This window comes from Bufo bufo, chromosome 4 (genome assembly GCF_905171765.1).
Source record: "Bufo bufo chromosome 4, aBufBuf1.1, whole genome shotgun sequence".
NCBI classification, from domain to species: domain Eukaryota; kingdom Metazoa; phylum Chordata; class Amphibia; order Anura; family Bufonidae; genus Bufo; species Bufo bufo.
The window spans coordinates 279,730,948-279,749,825 of record NC_053392.1 but is presented as its reverse complement, the minus strand read 5'-3'; the positions used below and the strand labels follow the sequence as shown (position 1 = coordinate 279,749,825).

Sequence of the window (18,878 nt, the reverse complement as noted above, 5' to 3'; positions counted from 1 at the left end):
GCGTTTCACCTTCTGCCTGCAGATCCTACATATGGCCACACTGACATCCTCTGGCAACATGATGAAAAATTCCCACATCAGAGAGTATGGCATTTTACCCCCACCACTGCATGACAACTGCCTGCAGCTGCCTTTTTGAAACTATGTACCGCTAGTTGTATTCAGACAGGTAGGCTTCAGAGTAGCAGACAGTCTTCCCTGGGCAGGTTTGGCACCAGATCTCACACTGCAGCCACCCTGTTGGCTCATGGCCATGCTTCACCCTGCTGGCTCAGCCACATGCTGTCACCCTCTCCCCCTGCTGATAATGAAACCCCCTCTTCACCCAGCTCTCACATGTGATCGGATACATCATCATCCACTACTGTCTGCTCCTCACTTATGGTATGTCACCCTCACCAGTCTCATGGCCGCGTCTCTGCCCACTCTGAACACCTGCTCCCACGCAACTGTTGTCATAGTTACTTGCATGCCTCCAAATCTGGGCTGGCCAGTAGCTGCTGACTGTCTTTAATAATATCTTCCTCACTGAAAAGCGGAGCAGAGCTGGCTGCATACATTACTTGATTGCCAGAAGCAGCAGTAGCAGCAAAGAAAGAGACAGGTTCAGAACAGATAAGGGTACAGAGCTTGTTCCTGGGCCATGCCAACTAAGTGTGGTGTCAGAGGAACCCACCGACTCCTGGCTGTGGGTGTCTGATGGCAATTGAGATGATGTTAAAGACTGAGTCAACCATTCAAGGACAGCTGGATTGCAGGTTAAAACAAAACCACTGGATGACAGTGGCAGCTTTGGCCTGTTGCTGCGGCTGCAGCTACCACCCCCTTTTTCTGAGGCGGCTTCTGCCTGCTCCAGCAATATTTTTGCCCGTTACTTCAGAGGGCCCTGGCAACATTCTGTTGGACATACTGTAATACTAACTGTATACAGTATGTAAAATAAGTTATTCAATGTCAATGTGGACACCCCAATAACAGTAGTATTACACAGCTTATTCAATCCATTTTGAGAATCAAAGCCTAATGGAATTCCTCATCTATTTAACAAGGCGGACACCCCAATAACAGTAAAATAGCTTATTAACCCAAATTTGAGAATCAAGGCCTAATGGAATTGCTTATCTATGAAACAAGGTGGACACTAGTGATGAGCGGGAGGTGCCATATTCGATTTCGCGATATTTCGCATGAATATTCGTGTTATATTCGTCGAAATCGAATATTCGCAATTATTCCAATTATCGCGAAATTATTTTTTCGCATATTGCGAAAATTTATCTTGATAGTATAAGGCAACGTTCCTATGCTAATGACTATGGCTAGGCTAATATGTGTATTTTACGAAATTTCGTAATATTGCTCTAACTTCGTCTCTTAGAATATTACGAATATTCTAAAAGACGAAGTTAGAGCAATATTAAGAACATTTGCAAAAGTCGAAATTGCGATGCGAGTAATATAACACGAAATAGTCGCATGAAGATTTAAACTTAGCACTGCTATATTCCATATTCTAGCCTAATATGGAATATAGCTGTGCTAAGTTAGCACTGCTATATTCCATATTAGGCTAGAATATGGAATATAGCTGTGCTAAGTTGAAATCTTCATGCGACTATTTCGTGTTATATTACTCGCATCGCAATTTCGACTTTTGCAAATGTTCTTAATATTGCTCTAACTTCGTCTTTTAGAATATTCGTAATATTCTAAAAGACGAAGTTAGAGCAATATTACGAAATTTCGTAAAATACACATAGATTGTATTTAAGCTAATATACTGCTATAGTAATAATTTTTAATAGTGTACATATTTTACAAAACTTAGGTTCAGAAGAGACAAAAAAAAATTACAGGAAAAAAAAGGGATTATAGCACTATATTAGCTAAATTACAATCTATATATGTATTTTACGAAATTTCTTAATATTGCTCTAACTTCGTCTTTTAGAATATTCGTAATATTCTAAGAGACGAAGTTAGAGCAATATTACGAAATTTCTAAAAGACGAAGTTAGAGCAATATTAAGAACATTTGAAAAAGTCGAAATTGCGATGCGACTAATATAACACGAAATATTCGCATGAAGATTTCAACTTAGCACTGCTATACTCCATATTCTAGCCTAATATGGAATATAGCAGTGCTAACTTAGCACAGCTATATTCCATATTAGGCTAGAATATGGAGTAGAGCAGTGCTAAGTTGAAATCTTCATGCGAATATTTTGTGTTATATTACTCGCATCGCAATTGCGACTATTGCGAAATTTCGTAAAATACACATATAGATTAGATTGTAATTTAGCTAATATGGAATATAGCAGTAAGTTGAAAACGCCACTGACTGGAGCAGCCAGGAAGCCAGGAATCCAAAGGACAGGTAAGAACAATTTTAGGGAAGTGGGAAAGAAAAAAATATAATTAAAAAAAAAAGAAAAAAAAACGAATATTCGATTTCGCGAATATATAGAACGATATTCTAAATATTCGCGAAATCTCGAAATTGCGATATTCGAGAAAAAAATTCGCAATTCGAATATTCGCGCTCAACACTAGTGGACACCCCAATAACAGTAAAAATAGACAGATTACAGTTAGATCATAGTGTTGAGCGCGAATATTCGAATTGCGAATTTTTTTCTCGAATATCGCAATTTCGAGATTTCGCGAATATTTAGAATATCGTTCTATATATTCGCGAAATCGAATATTCGTTTTTTTTTTCTTTTTTTTTAAATTATATTTTTTTCTTTCCCACTTCCCTAAAATTGTTCTTACCTGTCCTTTGGATTCCTGGCTTCCTGGCTGCTCCAGTCAGTGGCGTTTTCAACTTACTGCTATATTCCATATTAGCTAAATTACAATCTAATCTATATGTGTATTTTACGAAATTTCGCAATAGTCGCAATTGCGATGCGAGTAATATAACACAAAATATTCGCATGAAGATTTCAACTTAGCACTGCTCTACTCCATATTCTAGCCTAATATGGAATATAGCTGTGCTAAGTTAGCACTGCTATATTCCATATTAGGCTAGAATATGGAGTATAGCAGTGCTAAGTTGAAATCTTCATGCGAATATTTCGTGTTATATTAGTCGCATCGCAATTTCGACTTTTTCAAATGTTCTTAATATTGCTCTAACTTCGTCTTTGAGAAATTTTGTAATATTGCTCTAACTTCGTCTCTTAGAATATTACGAATATTCTAAAAGACGAAGTTAGAGCAATATTAAGAAATTTCGTAAAATACACATATAGATTGTAATTTAGCTAATATAGTGCTATAATCCCTTTTTTTTCCTGTAATTTTTTTTTGTCTCTTCTGAACCTAAGTTTTGTAAAATATGTACACTATTAAAAATTATTACTATAGCAGTATATTAGCTTAAATACAATCTATGTGTATTTTACGAAATTTCGTAATATTGCTCTAACTTCGTCTTTTAGAATATTACGAATATTCTAAAAGACGAAGTTAGAGCAATATTAAGAACATTTGCAAAAGTCGAAATTGCGATGCGAGTAATATAACACGAAATAGTCGCATGAAGATTTCAACTTAGCACAGCTATATTCCATATTCTAGCCTAATATGGAATATAGCAGTGCTAACTTAGCACAGCTATATTCCATATTAGGCTAGAATATGGAATATAGCAGTGCTAAGTTTAAATCTTCATGCGACTATTTCGTGTTATATTACTCGCATCGCAATTTCGACTTTTGCAAATGTTCTTAATATTGCTCTAACTTCGTCTTTTAGAATATTCGTAATATTCTAAGAGACGAAGTTAGAGCAATATTACGAAATTTCGTAAAATACACATATTAGCCTAGCCATAGTCATTAGCATAGGAACGTTGCCTTATACTATCAAGATAAATTTTCGCAATATGCGAAAAAATAATTTCGCGATAATTGGAATAATTGCGAATATTCGATTTCGACGAATATAACACGAATATTCATGCGAATATTCGCGAAATATCGCGAAATCGAATATGGCACCTCCCGCTCATCACTATTAGATTATACCGTTTATTCATCCCAATTTAAGAATCAAGGCGTAATAGAATTGCTTATCTATTAAACAAGATGGGAATCCCAATAACAGTTAAATTACACTGTTTATTCACCTTAATTTGAGAATCAAGGTGAAATAGAATTGCTTATCTATTAAACAAGGTGGGCATCCCAATAATAGTTAAATTAGACAGCTTATTCACCCCAATTTGAGGATCAAGGCATAATAGAATTGCTTATCTATTAAACAAGGTGGGCATCCCAATAACAGTTAAATTACACTGCTTATTCACCTCAATTTGAGAATCAAGGTGTAATAGAACTGCTTATCTATTAAACAAGGTGGGCACCCCAATAACAGTTAAATTACACAGCTTATTAACCCCAATTTGAGAATCAATGCATAATAGAACTGCTTATCTATTAAATGAGGTGGACACCCCAATAACAGGTGTTATTGGACAGCTTATTTATCCCAATTTGAAAATCCAGGTGTAATAGAAATGTTTATCTATGAAACAAGGTGGGCACCCCAATAACAGTTAAATTACACAGCTTATTCACTCCAATTTGAGAATCAAGGCCTAATGGAATTGCTTATCTATTAAGCAAGAAGGACACTGTTCAATTGGATAGCTCTGTGCCCTAATCAGGGATTGATGCAAAGTTGGCTGTCTCCTATGGATCCCTTCAGCTTCAGATTACACAGCCTGCACTGTCCCTGCAGTCTCCATATGCTCTCCCTATGCTCACCCTACAGTGTGCAAAAACTCTCCCTTTGATCTCCTACACTGTCCCTGCAGTCTTCCTATCCAATATTTCCCAATTAAAGGCTTTTTGAACACTATCCCTAGCACTTGTCACATCTCTCCCTATGCTCAGACCACAGTGAAATGGTGGAGACCACACAGGAAGAGGCTTTTAAAGGGCTGTGATATCACATGGGATGACCATCTGCTAGCTGGCTAGATGCATGGCATTATGAGTAATATCACATTCCCGGACATCTTTTTTTTTACTTTGTAACACTCATAGCCACCATTTTAGGAAAATAACAATTAGTTACCACAAAGCACAAGGAAATTAGAATTAGTTGCAAATCGAAATTTTCCTAAACTTTGGATCGAATTCCACTTTGGATGCTTTGATTCGTTCAACACTAATTATGGGCAACACTTTCACTTTCTCTGTGTTTATCTCCCTTAGTATAGTGGGATTTTATATACATGTTATTAAAGCCTAAGATTGAGTACATTCCCAGATCAGTGTCCAGCCTAAACCCATCAGAAAACACACAGAGCCTTCACTTAGCACAATAAATTGGTTAATCTTCTATACAGTAAGGTTTTGTAAGGTATAAGCAAAAATCTTACAGGTGGTCCAGGAGGACCTGTGATGCCAGTAACCCCAGGAATTCCCGACATACCCTAGAAACAAGAGCACAAACATTTGCATATAAGATATCTCATATGAAAAATTTGTTCATAAAAAGTCCAAAATATAACATTATTTCTCAGTATTTATTTTAAAGCCCATAAACCTCCAGGTTGCTGTACATACTTCTGTATCAGAAATGTGCTTGGAATTGGGTCACTTTCATTTGAAATTCAATTACAGTTGCTTAAAGCAATGCATTTGAACAATGCATATGGACTAAAAAGTACAGTATATTCACATTAATTATTATTTATTGAATTCTACTTAGCTAAACTTTGATAGTAATCATAGACTATTTCTTTTACATAATCAAATATTTTCTGTTTTGCTGTGGTGATTGGGAAGAGCAATCATCTCAGCTGTCACCTTTAGTTAATTTACAGTTATGCCCCAAATGCTAAGTGACAGAAAGCACTGGTCATTAGTGTCCAACCATTTGAAGGCCATGAGACCACTGAAATACTACAGGTCAGGTTGGGGCTCCCTGAGAATTCATCATAATGGCAACCAGAAACCCTTTCTAGAATGTGAATAGTACAGGATGTGTCTCGCTATAGATGTGCATGGGTGGGGTTGAAATGATATGAAAATTACCCTAATGTTCATTCATGGATATGGTGTTCTAATTATATGACCTGCTGCTAGATCAACAATAGTATCTGTAGCTTCCCACGGCTGCTCAAGAACCACATGCAGCTTCTGGGCCACTAGTTGGGGGACATTACTCCTTGTGAAGGAACCCTACTATAACAGATCCCATGAATAACAGACTGCCTGACTCTAAAGTATAAAATAGCAGATATTATGCTTTCACTCTCAATATGAAAAGAGAAATCAGCATCGGAAAATTTATGGTTAGGAATCAGTTAAAATTATATAAAATACTGTACATGAAATATTCCTGAACTGTCTTATATTAAAAGCATTAATAGTAATTTAGATTTTTCAGTGATCATTGTTGTGGATATATATAAAACTTATGACAGCACTGACATGTGCTTTTCACTCCAAACATAACTGTAGAGCCAACTGGCTCCTCAACCAGTCCTCAACCAATTCGATGACCACCATTGACAAAGACCCTTACAAAGGGCGGAGTGTCATTGACATGTGTTGGTAATTAAGAGACACTATTATTCACCTTCATGGATGTTGTCACTTATTTCTCTCTCTTTGGTATGGGTCACCATTAGTGTTGAGCGAGCATGCTCGGCCGAACTGCTGTTCCGCTCGAGCATCGATATGCTCGGCACATCCGAGTGCTCAACCGAATACTGCAGGTGCAATTTAATACAATGAAAGTCAATGGGAAACCCGAGCATCAAACCAGGCACCCCTGCTCTGAAGAAGAGAGAGTGTCTGGTTCACAAAAAAAGGTTAGAAATTAATGGAAACCCCATCAAAATGGCTTGGAAACAGCATTAAGAGGATGGCTGGATGCATCTTTGACCCCTATTATCTACGACATACAATAGACAACCACACAAAGGCTATATGCCAAAAGCCAGGTATTTGCAAGCCATCAATCTATCCATGAGACGGATGACAAACAGTCAGTATACCTTACAATGGCAGCCTTGCGCACTATGAGACATTCCAAACCAGCTCTCATCTTACTGAGAGCAAGTAAACCTCAAAGTTACTTCAGATCTGTTGGATGGCTTGGGTGGACCTGTGCACCTAGATCAATATCATTAGGGAGACAAAATGTTTTCTGATTGTCCTAACATAATATTCAATGACCTTTATATACAGTTTTGTCATGTAAAACTCATTTGCATAAACATGGGCATATGGGAAAGACATGCTGAAAAACTATTTGCATGGAAAATTCGCGACCTACACTACTCATGAACAGTGCCATCTATTGGTTTCAGAGTCTTATGACAAGAGTAATAGTCTTGTCATAAGATTATGAAACCAATAGATGGCGCTGTTCATGAACATCGCCATCTATTTGTTTCATAGTCTTATGACAAGATGATTACTCTTGTCATAAGACTATGAAACCAATAGATGTTGCTGTTCATCTTGTTGGGGCACTAGCAAGTGGGGCACACTCCTCAACAGAGTCCACACACCGTGTAGCACTCAGCCTATAATAGCCTGCTCTAACACTGAGGTGTATATTGGATTGCTGCTATCATTCACACATCTTCTAGCACTGTGGTAATATAAGTTTGCTAGGGTGTATCAGAGGACTATTGCCCTGCTTGTAAATACTCATGAACAGCGCCATCTATTGGTTTCATAATCTTATAACAAGACTATGAATCCAATAGATGGCTCCAATAGTAGTGTAGATCGCGAATATTCTTATCTTTTTATTGCAAATTTTCAATGCAAAAGGCTACACTAATTATTTTGTCATAAGACTATGAAACCAATAGATGGCGCTGTTCATGAGTAGTGTAGATCGCGAATATTCTAATCGCGAATTTTTATTTTGAATTTTCCATGCAAAAGGCTACACTAATAATCTTGTCATTAGACTATGAAACCAATAGATAGCGCTGTCCATGACTCATAAACAGCACCATCTATTGGTTTCATAGTTTTACAAGACTATTACTCTTGTCATAAGACTATGAAACCAATAGATGGCACTGTTCATGACTAGTGTAGATTGCGAATTTTCCTTGCAAATGGTTTTTCAGCATGTTTATGCAAATACATTTTTACACAACGAAACTGTATAGAAAGGTTATTGAATATTATGTTAGGACAATCAGAAAACTTTTTGTCTCCCTAATGATATTGATCTAGGTGCGCAGGTCCACCTAAGCCATTCAACAGATCTGAAGTAACTTTGAGGTTTACTGGCTCTCAGTCAGATGAGAGCTGGTTTGGAATGTCTCATAGTGCGCAAGGCTGCCATTGTAAGGTATGCTGACTAAGCCTATCATCTGTCTCATTGATAGATTGATGGCTTGGTTATACCTGGCTTTTGGCATATAGGCTTTGTGTGGTTGTCTATTGTATGTCATAGATAATAGGGGTCCAAGCCATCCTCTTAATGCTGCTTCCAAACCATTTTGATGGGGTTTCTAACCTTTTTTTGTGAACCAGACACCCTCTTCTCTTCCAAGCAGGGGGTACCTGGGGTTCTCCCATTGACTTTCATTGTGCTCGTGTGCTCGGTAGAGCACAAGAGCATACCGATGTGTTCGGCCAGAGCATCCAAGCAAACGAACACTTTGGTGCTCGATCAACACTAGTCACTATAAGCAAAATCAGTCATTAGCAGATATTATATTGACAGTTATTTTAATTTCCACCCATCTGCAAACAATAGTTTAATATGCAGATGCATGACACAAACTTTGTTTGGTCCACAAACACCTGTGATTGGAAAAATGCAATTATATTCTCTACGGTGGTTACAGAAGAATTTCGGTATTTCTTCCTTGCTCCATTGGGCCCAATGAGACTAGTTCCTATTTACAGTACAAATTCCTGATGTGCATTGCAGGAAGAATATTTAGATGAAAGAATAAAACATCAATACCTGGTCACCTTTCTCTCCAGACAGGCCAGGAAAGCCACGTTCGCCTTTGATACCCTAGAAAGAAAATCCAACAGCCAAGCAATCATTGTATTTCATTTCAAGCTCTGATAACTGTATTGCTTCAAATGAACTGTACAATTCATTTTTAGTAGCATGCAGAGCTACCAGAGAATCTGCCATACACTATTCATACGCATAAAACCTTTGGACCAAAAATAATTTTTTTCTTAGTTGTATTTTTTTATGAGTTCTGCTGTGAAAAACAGCAAATGTCGAAAACTGAGATTTCAGTATGGATTATATTTCATTCACATAAAGATAACATTATATTAATACTGTCATCCAACATACTGTAATGCAAATATATATGACCAAACATGAGAGAGGAGGCAAGGAAGGCAAAATCTTCTGGGTATACATATTCAGAGGTGTACTTGTAATAGGATGAAGCAGTGAGTGATTCATTATTGTCCGGCATTTAAATTAGAATCTGTGGTCTGCAATCTGAGTCAATGTCTAACCTGAGCTGAATACACTGTATGAAATATTTTCATCATGACAAGGTGATCAACAATCTGTTTTCCATTCTACTCACATTTTTATTTTTATTTCTGTAGAATAAATGTATTGCTACTGAGCTGCAGTGTTATTACATGGCCCCGACAACCTGATTACTTTACAGATGGTGATCACTTCATCTGAATTGATCACTAAGCTTTTTTTTTAAGTTTGACATTTCAGACAATCTGATAAATTTGTCTTTATATCTTACAGTGAAATATGTGAGAATGACACCTGGTTAGTACTCCATTTCTCAACTTACCTTTGGCCCTTCTTTGCCAGGGATCCCAGGAGGGCCCCTCAGACCTGGGTCACCCTGTTAAGGAAACAAATCATGAATGTATTTGAGGCATTACATAAGGGATTATCATTCTATTTAAGCATTTGTAAATTGAAGTGACATGGTATAACAGCATACTAGATTTAAATAAAGTCAATGTACACACCCCATAAGAGCTCTGATAATATTACAACCCTCGAACTAAGCAAAAAGGAATTGCCAGATTCATCATATGCCAGACACTTCACTATAATGGGGTCTGCTGGGTTTCTGGCATGAATACTGGTATTCTGCCAGACAAAATACAGCAGCGCTGATGATGTCCGGCATACGCTGAATCTGGCAACTTTGGTATTCTGTTCTTACCATACAGTGGATATAAAAAGTCTACACACCCCTGTTAAAATGTCAGGTTTCTGTGATGTAAAAAAAAAGAGACAAAAATAAATAATTTCAGAACTTTTTCCACCTTTAATGTGATCTATAAACTGTACAACTCAATCATTTAGGTAGAGGGAAGAAAAAATATAAAAATACAATAATATGGTTGCATTAGTGTGCACACCCTTAAACTAATACTTTGTTGAAGCACCTTTTTATTTTATTACAGCACTCAGTCTTTTTGGGTATGAGTCAATCAGCATGGCACATTTTGACTTGGCAAGATTTGCCCACTCTTCTTTGCAAAAACACTCCAAATCTGTCCGATTGCGGGGGGCACTGTGCACAGCCCTCTTCAGATCACCCCACAGATTTTCAATCGGATTCAGGTCTGGGCTCTGGCTGGGCCATTCCAAAACTATAATCTTCTTCTGGTGAAGCCATTCCTTTGTTGATTTGGATGTATGCTTTGGGTTGTTGTCATGCTGAAAGATGAAGTTCCTCTTCATGTTCAGCTTTCTAGCAGAAGCCTGAAGGTTTTGTGCCAATATTGACTGGTTGTGACGGTGGGTAGGATACAAGATACAAAAAACACACAGAAAACCTCAAAACAAGTGTCTAGGCCAGAAGCTGGGGATAAAGGTCACCTCCTGACAATTCCCTACCAGCTCTTCCTGGACTTCTGTGCCCACGTTAAAACCCTAAAGGTGGGAATCAACGTGCCCCCGTGCCTAAGGCTGAAGATACTCTAAAGTCCCTGAGATGGTGGAAAGGGGGAAAGAGGCAGCCTGCTTCCTCAGGTCCTGGAGGAGGCAGGTGTCTCGCTAACAGACTAGACAGAACACAAAAAGGAAACCAAAACCAACTTATCTTGTAGCAGAGCAAAAACAGCAAATCCACCTTTCCAGAGAGCAAGACAGAAGCTATAACCCCCACAGGACACTGGGAAGGGGCGTAATTTAAGCTCACACAAACAACCCCACCCAGTGCACCTGAGGGGAGGCGGATACAGCTCAACTCCAAACCCAAAACAAACAAAAAACTATACACGTGCTGCTAACCTGGCAAACCTCCACACATAACCTGAGCAGGGCATGACACTGGTATTTGGAACTGTTCATAATTCCCTCTAACTTAACTAAGGCCCCAGTTCCAGCTGAAGAAAAACAGCCCCAAAGCATGATGCTGCCACCACCATGCTTCACTGTGGGTATGGTGTTATTTTGGTTATGTGCAGTGTTGTTTTTGCGCCAAACATATCTTTTGGAATTATGGGCAAAAAGTTCAACCTTGGTTTCATCAGACCATAACACCTTTTCCCACATGCTTTTGGGAGACTTCAGATGTGTTTTTGCAAAATGTAGCCTGGCTTGGATGTTTTTCTTCGTCTTGCCACCCCATAGCCCAGACATATGAAGAATATGGGAGATTGTTGCCACATGTACCACACAACCAGAACTTGCCAGATATTCCTGCAGCTCCTTTAATGTTGCTGTAGGCCTTTTGGTAGCCTGCCAGACCAGTTTTCTTCTCGTCTTTTCATTAATTTTGGAGGGACGTCCAGTTCTTGGTAATGTCACTGTTGTGCCATATTTTCTCCACTTGATGATGACTGTATTCACTGTGTTCCATGGTATATCTAATGCCTTGGAAATTCTTTTGCACCCTTCTCCTGACTGATACCTTTTAACAATGAGATCCCTCTGATGTTTTGGAAGCTCTCTGTGGACCATGGCTTTTGCTGTGGGATGCGACTAAGAAAAATTTTAGGAAAGACCAACTAGAGCAGCTGAACTTTTATTTGGGGTTAATCAGAGGCACTTTAAAAGATGGCAGGTGTATGCTGACTCCTATTTAACATGGTTTTGAATGTGATTGCTTAATTCTGAACACAGCTACATTCCCAGTTATAAGAGGGTGTGCACATTTATGTGACCACATTATTTTAGTTTTCTTCCCTCCACCTAAAAGATTTCAGTTTGTTTTTCGATTGAGTGGTACAGTTTGTAGGTCACATTAAAAGTGGAAAAAGTTCTAAAATGATTTATCTTTGTCTCTTTTTTTTTACATCACAGAAACCTAACATTTTAATAGGGATGTGTAAGACTTTTTATATCCACTGTATGTGGAAACAGAACAACAGAATTTAACGCTGATGTGAACCTAGCTTTACCTGATGAACCAAACTGAATTAAAGGGCCCTTTACACTGACCAATTTTGAAAGTGATTGTCAGGAAGGAAGCGTTGCTTCCCAGCAATTGCCTGCCTGTAAGGGAAGAAGACTTCTGTATTTACATGCAGCAATCTCCTCCACATACAGACTCATTGTGCTGCCGGCAAACGAAGATTTAGGTGCCTACACAAACAATTCATCAGGTAATCTGGGGCACTTTTACACAGGTAGATAATTCTTATGAACACTTGTAAGCAATTATCTGGTGTATTCTCAGTGTAAAGGGGGATCTATGGTTATCTAAGTTTGGTGCAGCTGCACTGCAGGCAGGTGGTAAAATGTAGCTGTATATTGAGCATTTGCAACTGAAAAAGATAAAACATATACATCTGCAGTTTGATCACTAGAAAATAAATCAACAAAACTTTCAAAAGTGTCCTTGTTTTTTTTTTATTTTTTTAAGTACCATCAGAGGAGCAAAAAAATAAATAAAACTGATTAGTTAAATAGTTAACCTCTTTAGGTCATCTACTGTACATGAACGACAGATGTGGGCACTTTAAAGATTGCACCCACACTGGAGCGGAGCTTGCACCATAGTTGCTGTGTTTTTGTTTCATACAGCAGACACCTGGGAATAATGTCTGCAATCAGAGATAACGCTGATCACAGATATTTAACCCCCCAGGAGCAGTGGTCAATTGATCCCTCTGAAGGATCCGAGTCTACCACAGAGATAATTCATATAGAGCCCTGCCTAATGTGGTATTGCTGTAATCATACTGACCCCGAAAATGGAGGGAACAGTTCAGTTTTACCATATAGGGAACTCCATAAAAACAAAACTCATAGAACTATGAAGAAATAGCATTTTTTTCCAATTCCACCCCATTGCATGCAATATTTAATGGTGCCATTAGAAAGTACAACTTGTTACACAGAAAAACAAACCCTCATATTGCTATGTGAATGGAAAAATAAAAAAAAGAAATGGCTCGGAGAAGGCTGGGAAGGCTGTTCCCCATGGTCCAGGCTGGGTTTTGATGGGCTTACAAAAAGTCAGCCAGCAGGGTCAGGGGTGTGATTACATGGCTGATGGTGGAGCTCTGTGTAGCTGTGTGTTTTTGTAGCCGAGTGGAAACCAGAGGATCTCTGCCGAGAGACAAAGGACAAAGCAAGGTTCCCATCCACTCCGTGGGGAGTACGGTACTGTGCCCTAAAACTTCCTATGTGATTGTTCAGATTCAAGACTGAATTGTTTTTCTTTAAGTGTCAGCTCAAGTAAGCTGATCACTACTGCCTGTTGAATTGTGGTGTGCCAACAATAAAAGACATTTATTACTTTGATTTCCACCACTAAAAGGCTACTGTGTATTTATCTGAAGGCTACCATTTGGGAAATCCCTACACTATGTAAACAAATGGGGATTAAAACGGTCTGTTACTCTGAGGGAACAGAATAAGGGCAAAGTCAATGCAAATGTGAACAAGCTATTTTAAAGTCCATACCCTTAGTTTTTATCCAGAAGACCCAATGTTACAGTACAATGATACTGTCACGGATCAGCGGATGTGAACCCACTGTGCTACTGACTGGCTGTACCCTGGAGGGGCGTGACTAAGCAACTATCTGGTCATCGCTAGAGCCTCTGATGGTTAGGATAGGCTTGGGCAGTTAGGGTAGTTGCCAGGTGCCACTCCAGAGCAGTGCCAGAGTCAGTAGCAGCTGGTCCAGGTGGACCAAAAGATACCTGAGATAGGTATCAGCAGTACAGGCGTGGTATACAGACAGGGTCGTTACCAGGAGCAACAAAGCAGGAACCAAAGGATGAGGCAGAGGCATAGTCAGACAGGCAGAAGGTCAGGGCAGGCGGCATAGGTACAGGTCAGGCAATCCGGGTCGGCAACGGGAGAGAAAAAGCAAGCAGGCAGGGATCAGACAATAAGCGGAGTCCAGGGACAAAGTATAGGTCAGGAACCCAAGTGGTTATCAAGCTCTTTAGCAACAGACTAGGACCTTGACACTCAGGCATCTGGGAAAAGGGTTGAGCCCTTTAAGTATGTGTAGGAGAGCCAGGGTTGGTCAATGAGGTCACCTGACCAACCCAGCCCAGCCCAGGGAGTGATGCGTATCGCACTTAGAGCAGTGACACCTGAAACCAGCCAAACTCATGCTGAGTCCAGGGCTGAATGGAAGCTGTGGAGCGGAATCCTCAGAAGAAACATCGCTCACACAAACAGAGTGTCCCGGACTGCAGCGGTAACTGTGAAGCACTGGCCACCGATCACCGAACAGCACGGCGTCAGGGACCGCGGCGGTAAGCAGGGGAACAGTGTAGCACACCAGTCGCTGTTACAAATACAGTTTCATTAAGTGATAATTATTTTATTAATGCTCACTTCTTTCAGTTCATAACTCCATGTATTGTTCATTTGTTGTCTTATCTTAAAGTGGAAGCCATGTTATACTGAAAATTCAGATAACTAGTCCAATCACAGTGGAGAAATTCAATGCAAAAACTGGGTCCATACAGGGTTTAAAATTTACAAGCAAGTTTATTGATCCATTTTAGAAGATGGGCGTTTTTAAATACGGATCAAAATAAAGTAAAAAATAAGAAAGTGATCCCATTAACAAAAGCTGTAAGCTGATTAATGTAGTTCTTAGTGCCAGAGGAAACAAGTCTTCATAAGATCCCTGTTGAGAGCTACAAGCATTCTTGTTTTACGCTCATTTTGCCAGCAGTATCACTTTAGCCATAGCAAGAAGGATTTCAAGCTATGTGGAAACTGAATTGTGTCACAAAGTGAAATTTATTTTTTTCAAATATAGCATTGAAAAACTCCTGAAAAGCCCAATAGAAATAAGTGAACAAACCACAATATAGAATTATTCCAGAAAAGATCATTCTCTCTGATCAGTAAATGAATATGAATGCCGTTGGAAGTTCTTGTGTTTGGGATCCTTCTTTAAAGCCTGCTCTTGTGGACCTAGCCCATCATATTACAAAGTAGACCATTTATTTGAATGCCTGATGTGAAAGTCCTCATTATAAAGGTTGTCTAATTGATAAAAAAAAGTATTTAAAGAAAGTCTCTGAACGCTGTAAAAAGAAATATATGCTTAGCTATTCCCTGGCCTCAGGCAGAGTATTTGTCAGTTGATGCACATACTGTATTAATCACATAATGGCAGTATACAGTCGGGTCCATAAATATTGGGACATCAAAACAATTCTAACTTTTTTGGCTCTATACATCACCACAATGGATTTAAGATGAAACGAATAAGATGTACTTTAACTGCAGACTGTCAGCTTTAATTTGAGGGTATTTACATGCAAATCAGTTGAACGGTGTAGGAATTACAACAGTTTGCATATGTGCCTCCCACTTGTTAAGGGACCACAACTAATGGGCATAATAATAATCATAAATAAAACTTTCACTTTTTAAGACTTGGTTGCAAATCCTTTGCAGTCAATTACAGCCTGAAGTCTGGAAGGCATAGACATCACCAGACGCTGGGTTTCATCCCTGGTGATGCTCTGCCAGGCCTTTACTGCAACTGTCTTCAGTTCCTGCTTGTTCTTGGGGCATTTTCCCTTCAGTTTTGTCTTCAGCAAGTGAAATGCATGCTAAATCGGATTCAGGTGAGGTGATTGACTTGGCCATTGCATAACATTACACTTCTTTCCCTTAAAAAACTCTTTGGTTGCTTTTGCAGTGTGCTTTGGGTCATTGTCCATCTGCGCTGTGAAGCGCCGTCCAATGAGTTCTGAAGCATTTGGCTGAATATGAGCAGATAATATTGCCCAAAACACGTAAGAATTCATCCTGCTGCTTTTGTCAGCAGTCACATGGTCAATAAATACAAGAGAACCAGTTCCATTGGCAGCCATACATGCCCACGCCAAGACACTACCACCACCATGCTTCACTGATGAGGTGGTATGCTTAGGATCATGAGCAGTTCCTTTCCTTTTCCATACTCTTCTCTTCCCATCACTCTGGTACAAGTTGATCTTGGTCTCATCTGTCCATAGGATGTTGTTCCAGAACTGTGAAGGCTTTTTTAGATGTTGTTTGGCAAACTCTAATCTGGCCTTCTAGTTTTTGAGGCTCACCAATGGTTTACATCTTGTGGCGAACCCTCTGTATTCACTCTGGTGAAGTCTTCTCTTGACTGTTGACTTTGACACACATACACCTACCTCCTGGAGAGTGTTCTTGATCTGGCCAACTGTTGTGAAGCGTGTTTTCTTCACCAGGGAAAGAATTCTTCGGTCATCCATCACAGTTGTTTTCCGTGGTCTTCCGGGTCTTTTGGTGTTGCTGAGCTCACCGATGCGTTCTTTCTTTTTAGGAATGTTCCAAACAGTTGTTTTGGCCATGCTTAATGTTTTGCTATCTCTCTGATTTGTTTGTTTTGTTTTTTCAGCCTAATGATGGCTTGCTTCACTGATAGTGACAGCTCTTTGGATTTCATCTTGAGAGTTGACAGCAACAGATTACAAATGCATATAGCACACTTGAAATGAACTCTGGACCTTTTATCTGCTCATTGTAATTGGGATAATGAGGGAATAACACACACCTGGCCATGGAACAGCTGAGAAGCCAATTGTCCCATTACTTTAGGTTCCTTAACAAGTGGGAGGCACATATGCAAACTGTTGTAATTCCTACACCGTTCACCCGATTTGGAAATACCCTCAAATTAAAGCTGACAGTCTGCAGTTAAAGCACATCTTGTTTGTTTCATTTAAAATCCATTGTGGTGGTCTATAGAGCCAAAAATGTTAGAATTGTGTTGATGTCCCAATATTTATGGACCTTACTGTATAAGATTTAGTAAATTGTGTGCCAATGTCTCCCCTGTCATTACCTCCTCTTAGCTCTCTCACAGTACATAAGCAGATAGAAAATACATTTAAAGTCTTACCTTAATACCAATGTGTCCTGCACTACCAGCTAGGTCTTCCTCTCCCTTGGTGGCTGCAGATGTTGGACCACCAGCATTACAATGACCACATACATTCTTGAAAAGAATAAGACAAGGAAAAGCAATTTTGACTTCTACATCACATAGTTTTTAATTTTAGTCTTACATATGGTATGGTATTACTATCATAAGGTTTTACCTGTTTGTATGCCTTTGACCAATTCACTTTGTGGCTAATGACCTTCAATTCTGTAATGTTTCTTTACTAATTGTTTGACTTATGCTCTAAGACCTGCAAGTCCAGTGCAACACAGAGGTAAGAACTGACAGCAATAGTACCACCAGCAGGATCAGTGCAACATGAAACAGGCAAGGCTTTAGATGTGTGTGTGGCTGTGTTGGGGTTGTAGTAGTGGTGACTGTCTAGAAGTAATGATAAGAGCAGTAGGGGTAATGGAAGTGGCAGTAGAGGGATTAGCAGCATTGAATAGCAGCTGTGTCACTACCAGCAGCAGCCATACATGATGGTAGACAGGCAGACAGCGACAGTGGCATGAAAGGGCACTGTCAGGAAGGACAGAGCTATTCATTGGCTTTAGCAAGAGGTGGGTGAAAATCCTCATAAATACATTTCTTGTTCATTTTGACAAAAAATATGTTTTGTTTGTAAACTGGTGGAGTTAAAGTTTGTCTGTTTAGTTGTGACAACGGCATCTGTTGCACTGAAAACCCTCTATGGAGGCTGGACAAGGCAGTACAGAAAGAGAAAAATGGGTGACTTGTAGCCACTGTTCCAATCTGCCTTCCTAGAAATACATGGGGTCAGGGACATGGTATGCACCAGAGAAAGGCCACAGTCCAAGTAGGACTGTGCCTGGGTGCTCAGGCAGTATATCACCATTTACGGATTTGCATCATCCTGGCTTGGCACATAGAATAGAACTCTGCCATGTTGAATTAGCTGCTGCAGCTTCTGCTGCTTGTGGTAGCAGAGACAGTTGGAGATCAGTAACTTGGTGGGGGGTGAAAATTTCCTCCTTGTCAAACACACAGGTGGCAGGAATTTGCTTGTTAAAAGTTGTGGAAAGCTGCATACACAGTGCATCCTGGTGATAAAGAAATGTGGCCTCTCTTTCAGCAACATGAATACATCCCCTCATTTTGCTTTAATAGGAGGGTTTAAAAGCATTGCTATTCAGTAATCATCAGATTACTTAATGGAAAGGATATATGCCTATCATTATGACAACATGCCGTTCATTGATGCCAACATTCCCATGAACCCAGCACTTTCTGGTCCCACTGAGATGATCATCATGGTCAGTGACGTCATTATTAGCTTCACCTTCATCAATTTCTCCTCCTACTGCTCGACAAGCACTGTGGTCTCCCATCTTGCTGTGCTGATGTTTTCCCTGTTGCCATGCTGGTGGTGCCTTTCAAGTCATTTGCGTGATGATGTGATCACGTGATGGTGGTTATTTGGCATGCCGGCCTGACGTGGCAAGTATGCACAGCGGCGATGTGAATGACCCCATCATGCCAGGTGCAAGTCTTTGAT

The 18,878-nt window shown here is 39.5% G+C and overlaps 1 protein-coding gene across 1 annotated transcript in view; it reads right to left on the bottom strand.

Annotated features, from left to right (window-relative positions):
• LOC120998109 (collagen alpha-1(XIX) chain-like) overlaps positions 1 to 18,878 on the bottom strand; it is a 378,018-nt gene that overhangs the window by 337,460 nt on the left and 21,680 nt on the right. The window contains exons 8-11 of the mRNA XM_040428629.1: positions 17,318 to 17,413; positions 9,800 to 9,853; positions 8,977 to 9,030; positions 5,405 to 5,458 (exon numbers count right to left, since the gene is read on the bottom strand). Of these exons, the coding sequence (XP_040284563.1) occupies positions 5,405 to 5,458; positions 8,977 to 9,030; positions 9,800 to 9,853; positions 17,318 to 17,413 (258 nt within the window). The remainder of the gene's footprint in view (positions 1 to 5,404; positions 5,459 to 8,976; positions 9,031 to 9,799; positions 9,854 to 17,317; positions 17,414 to 18,878) is intronic.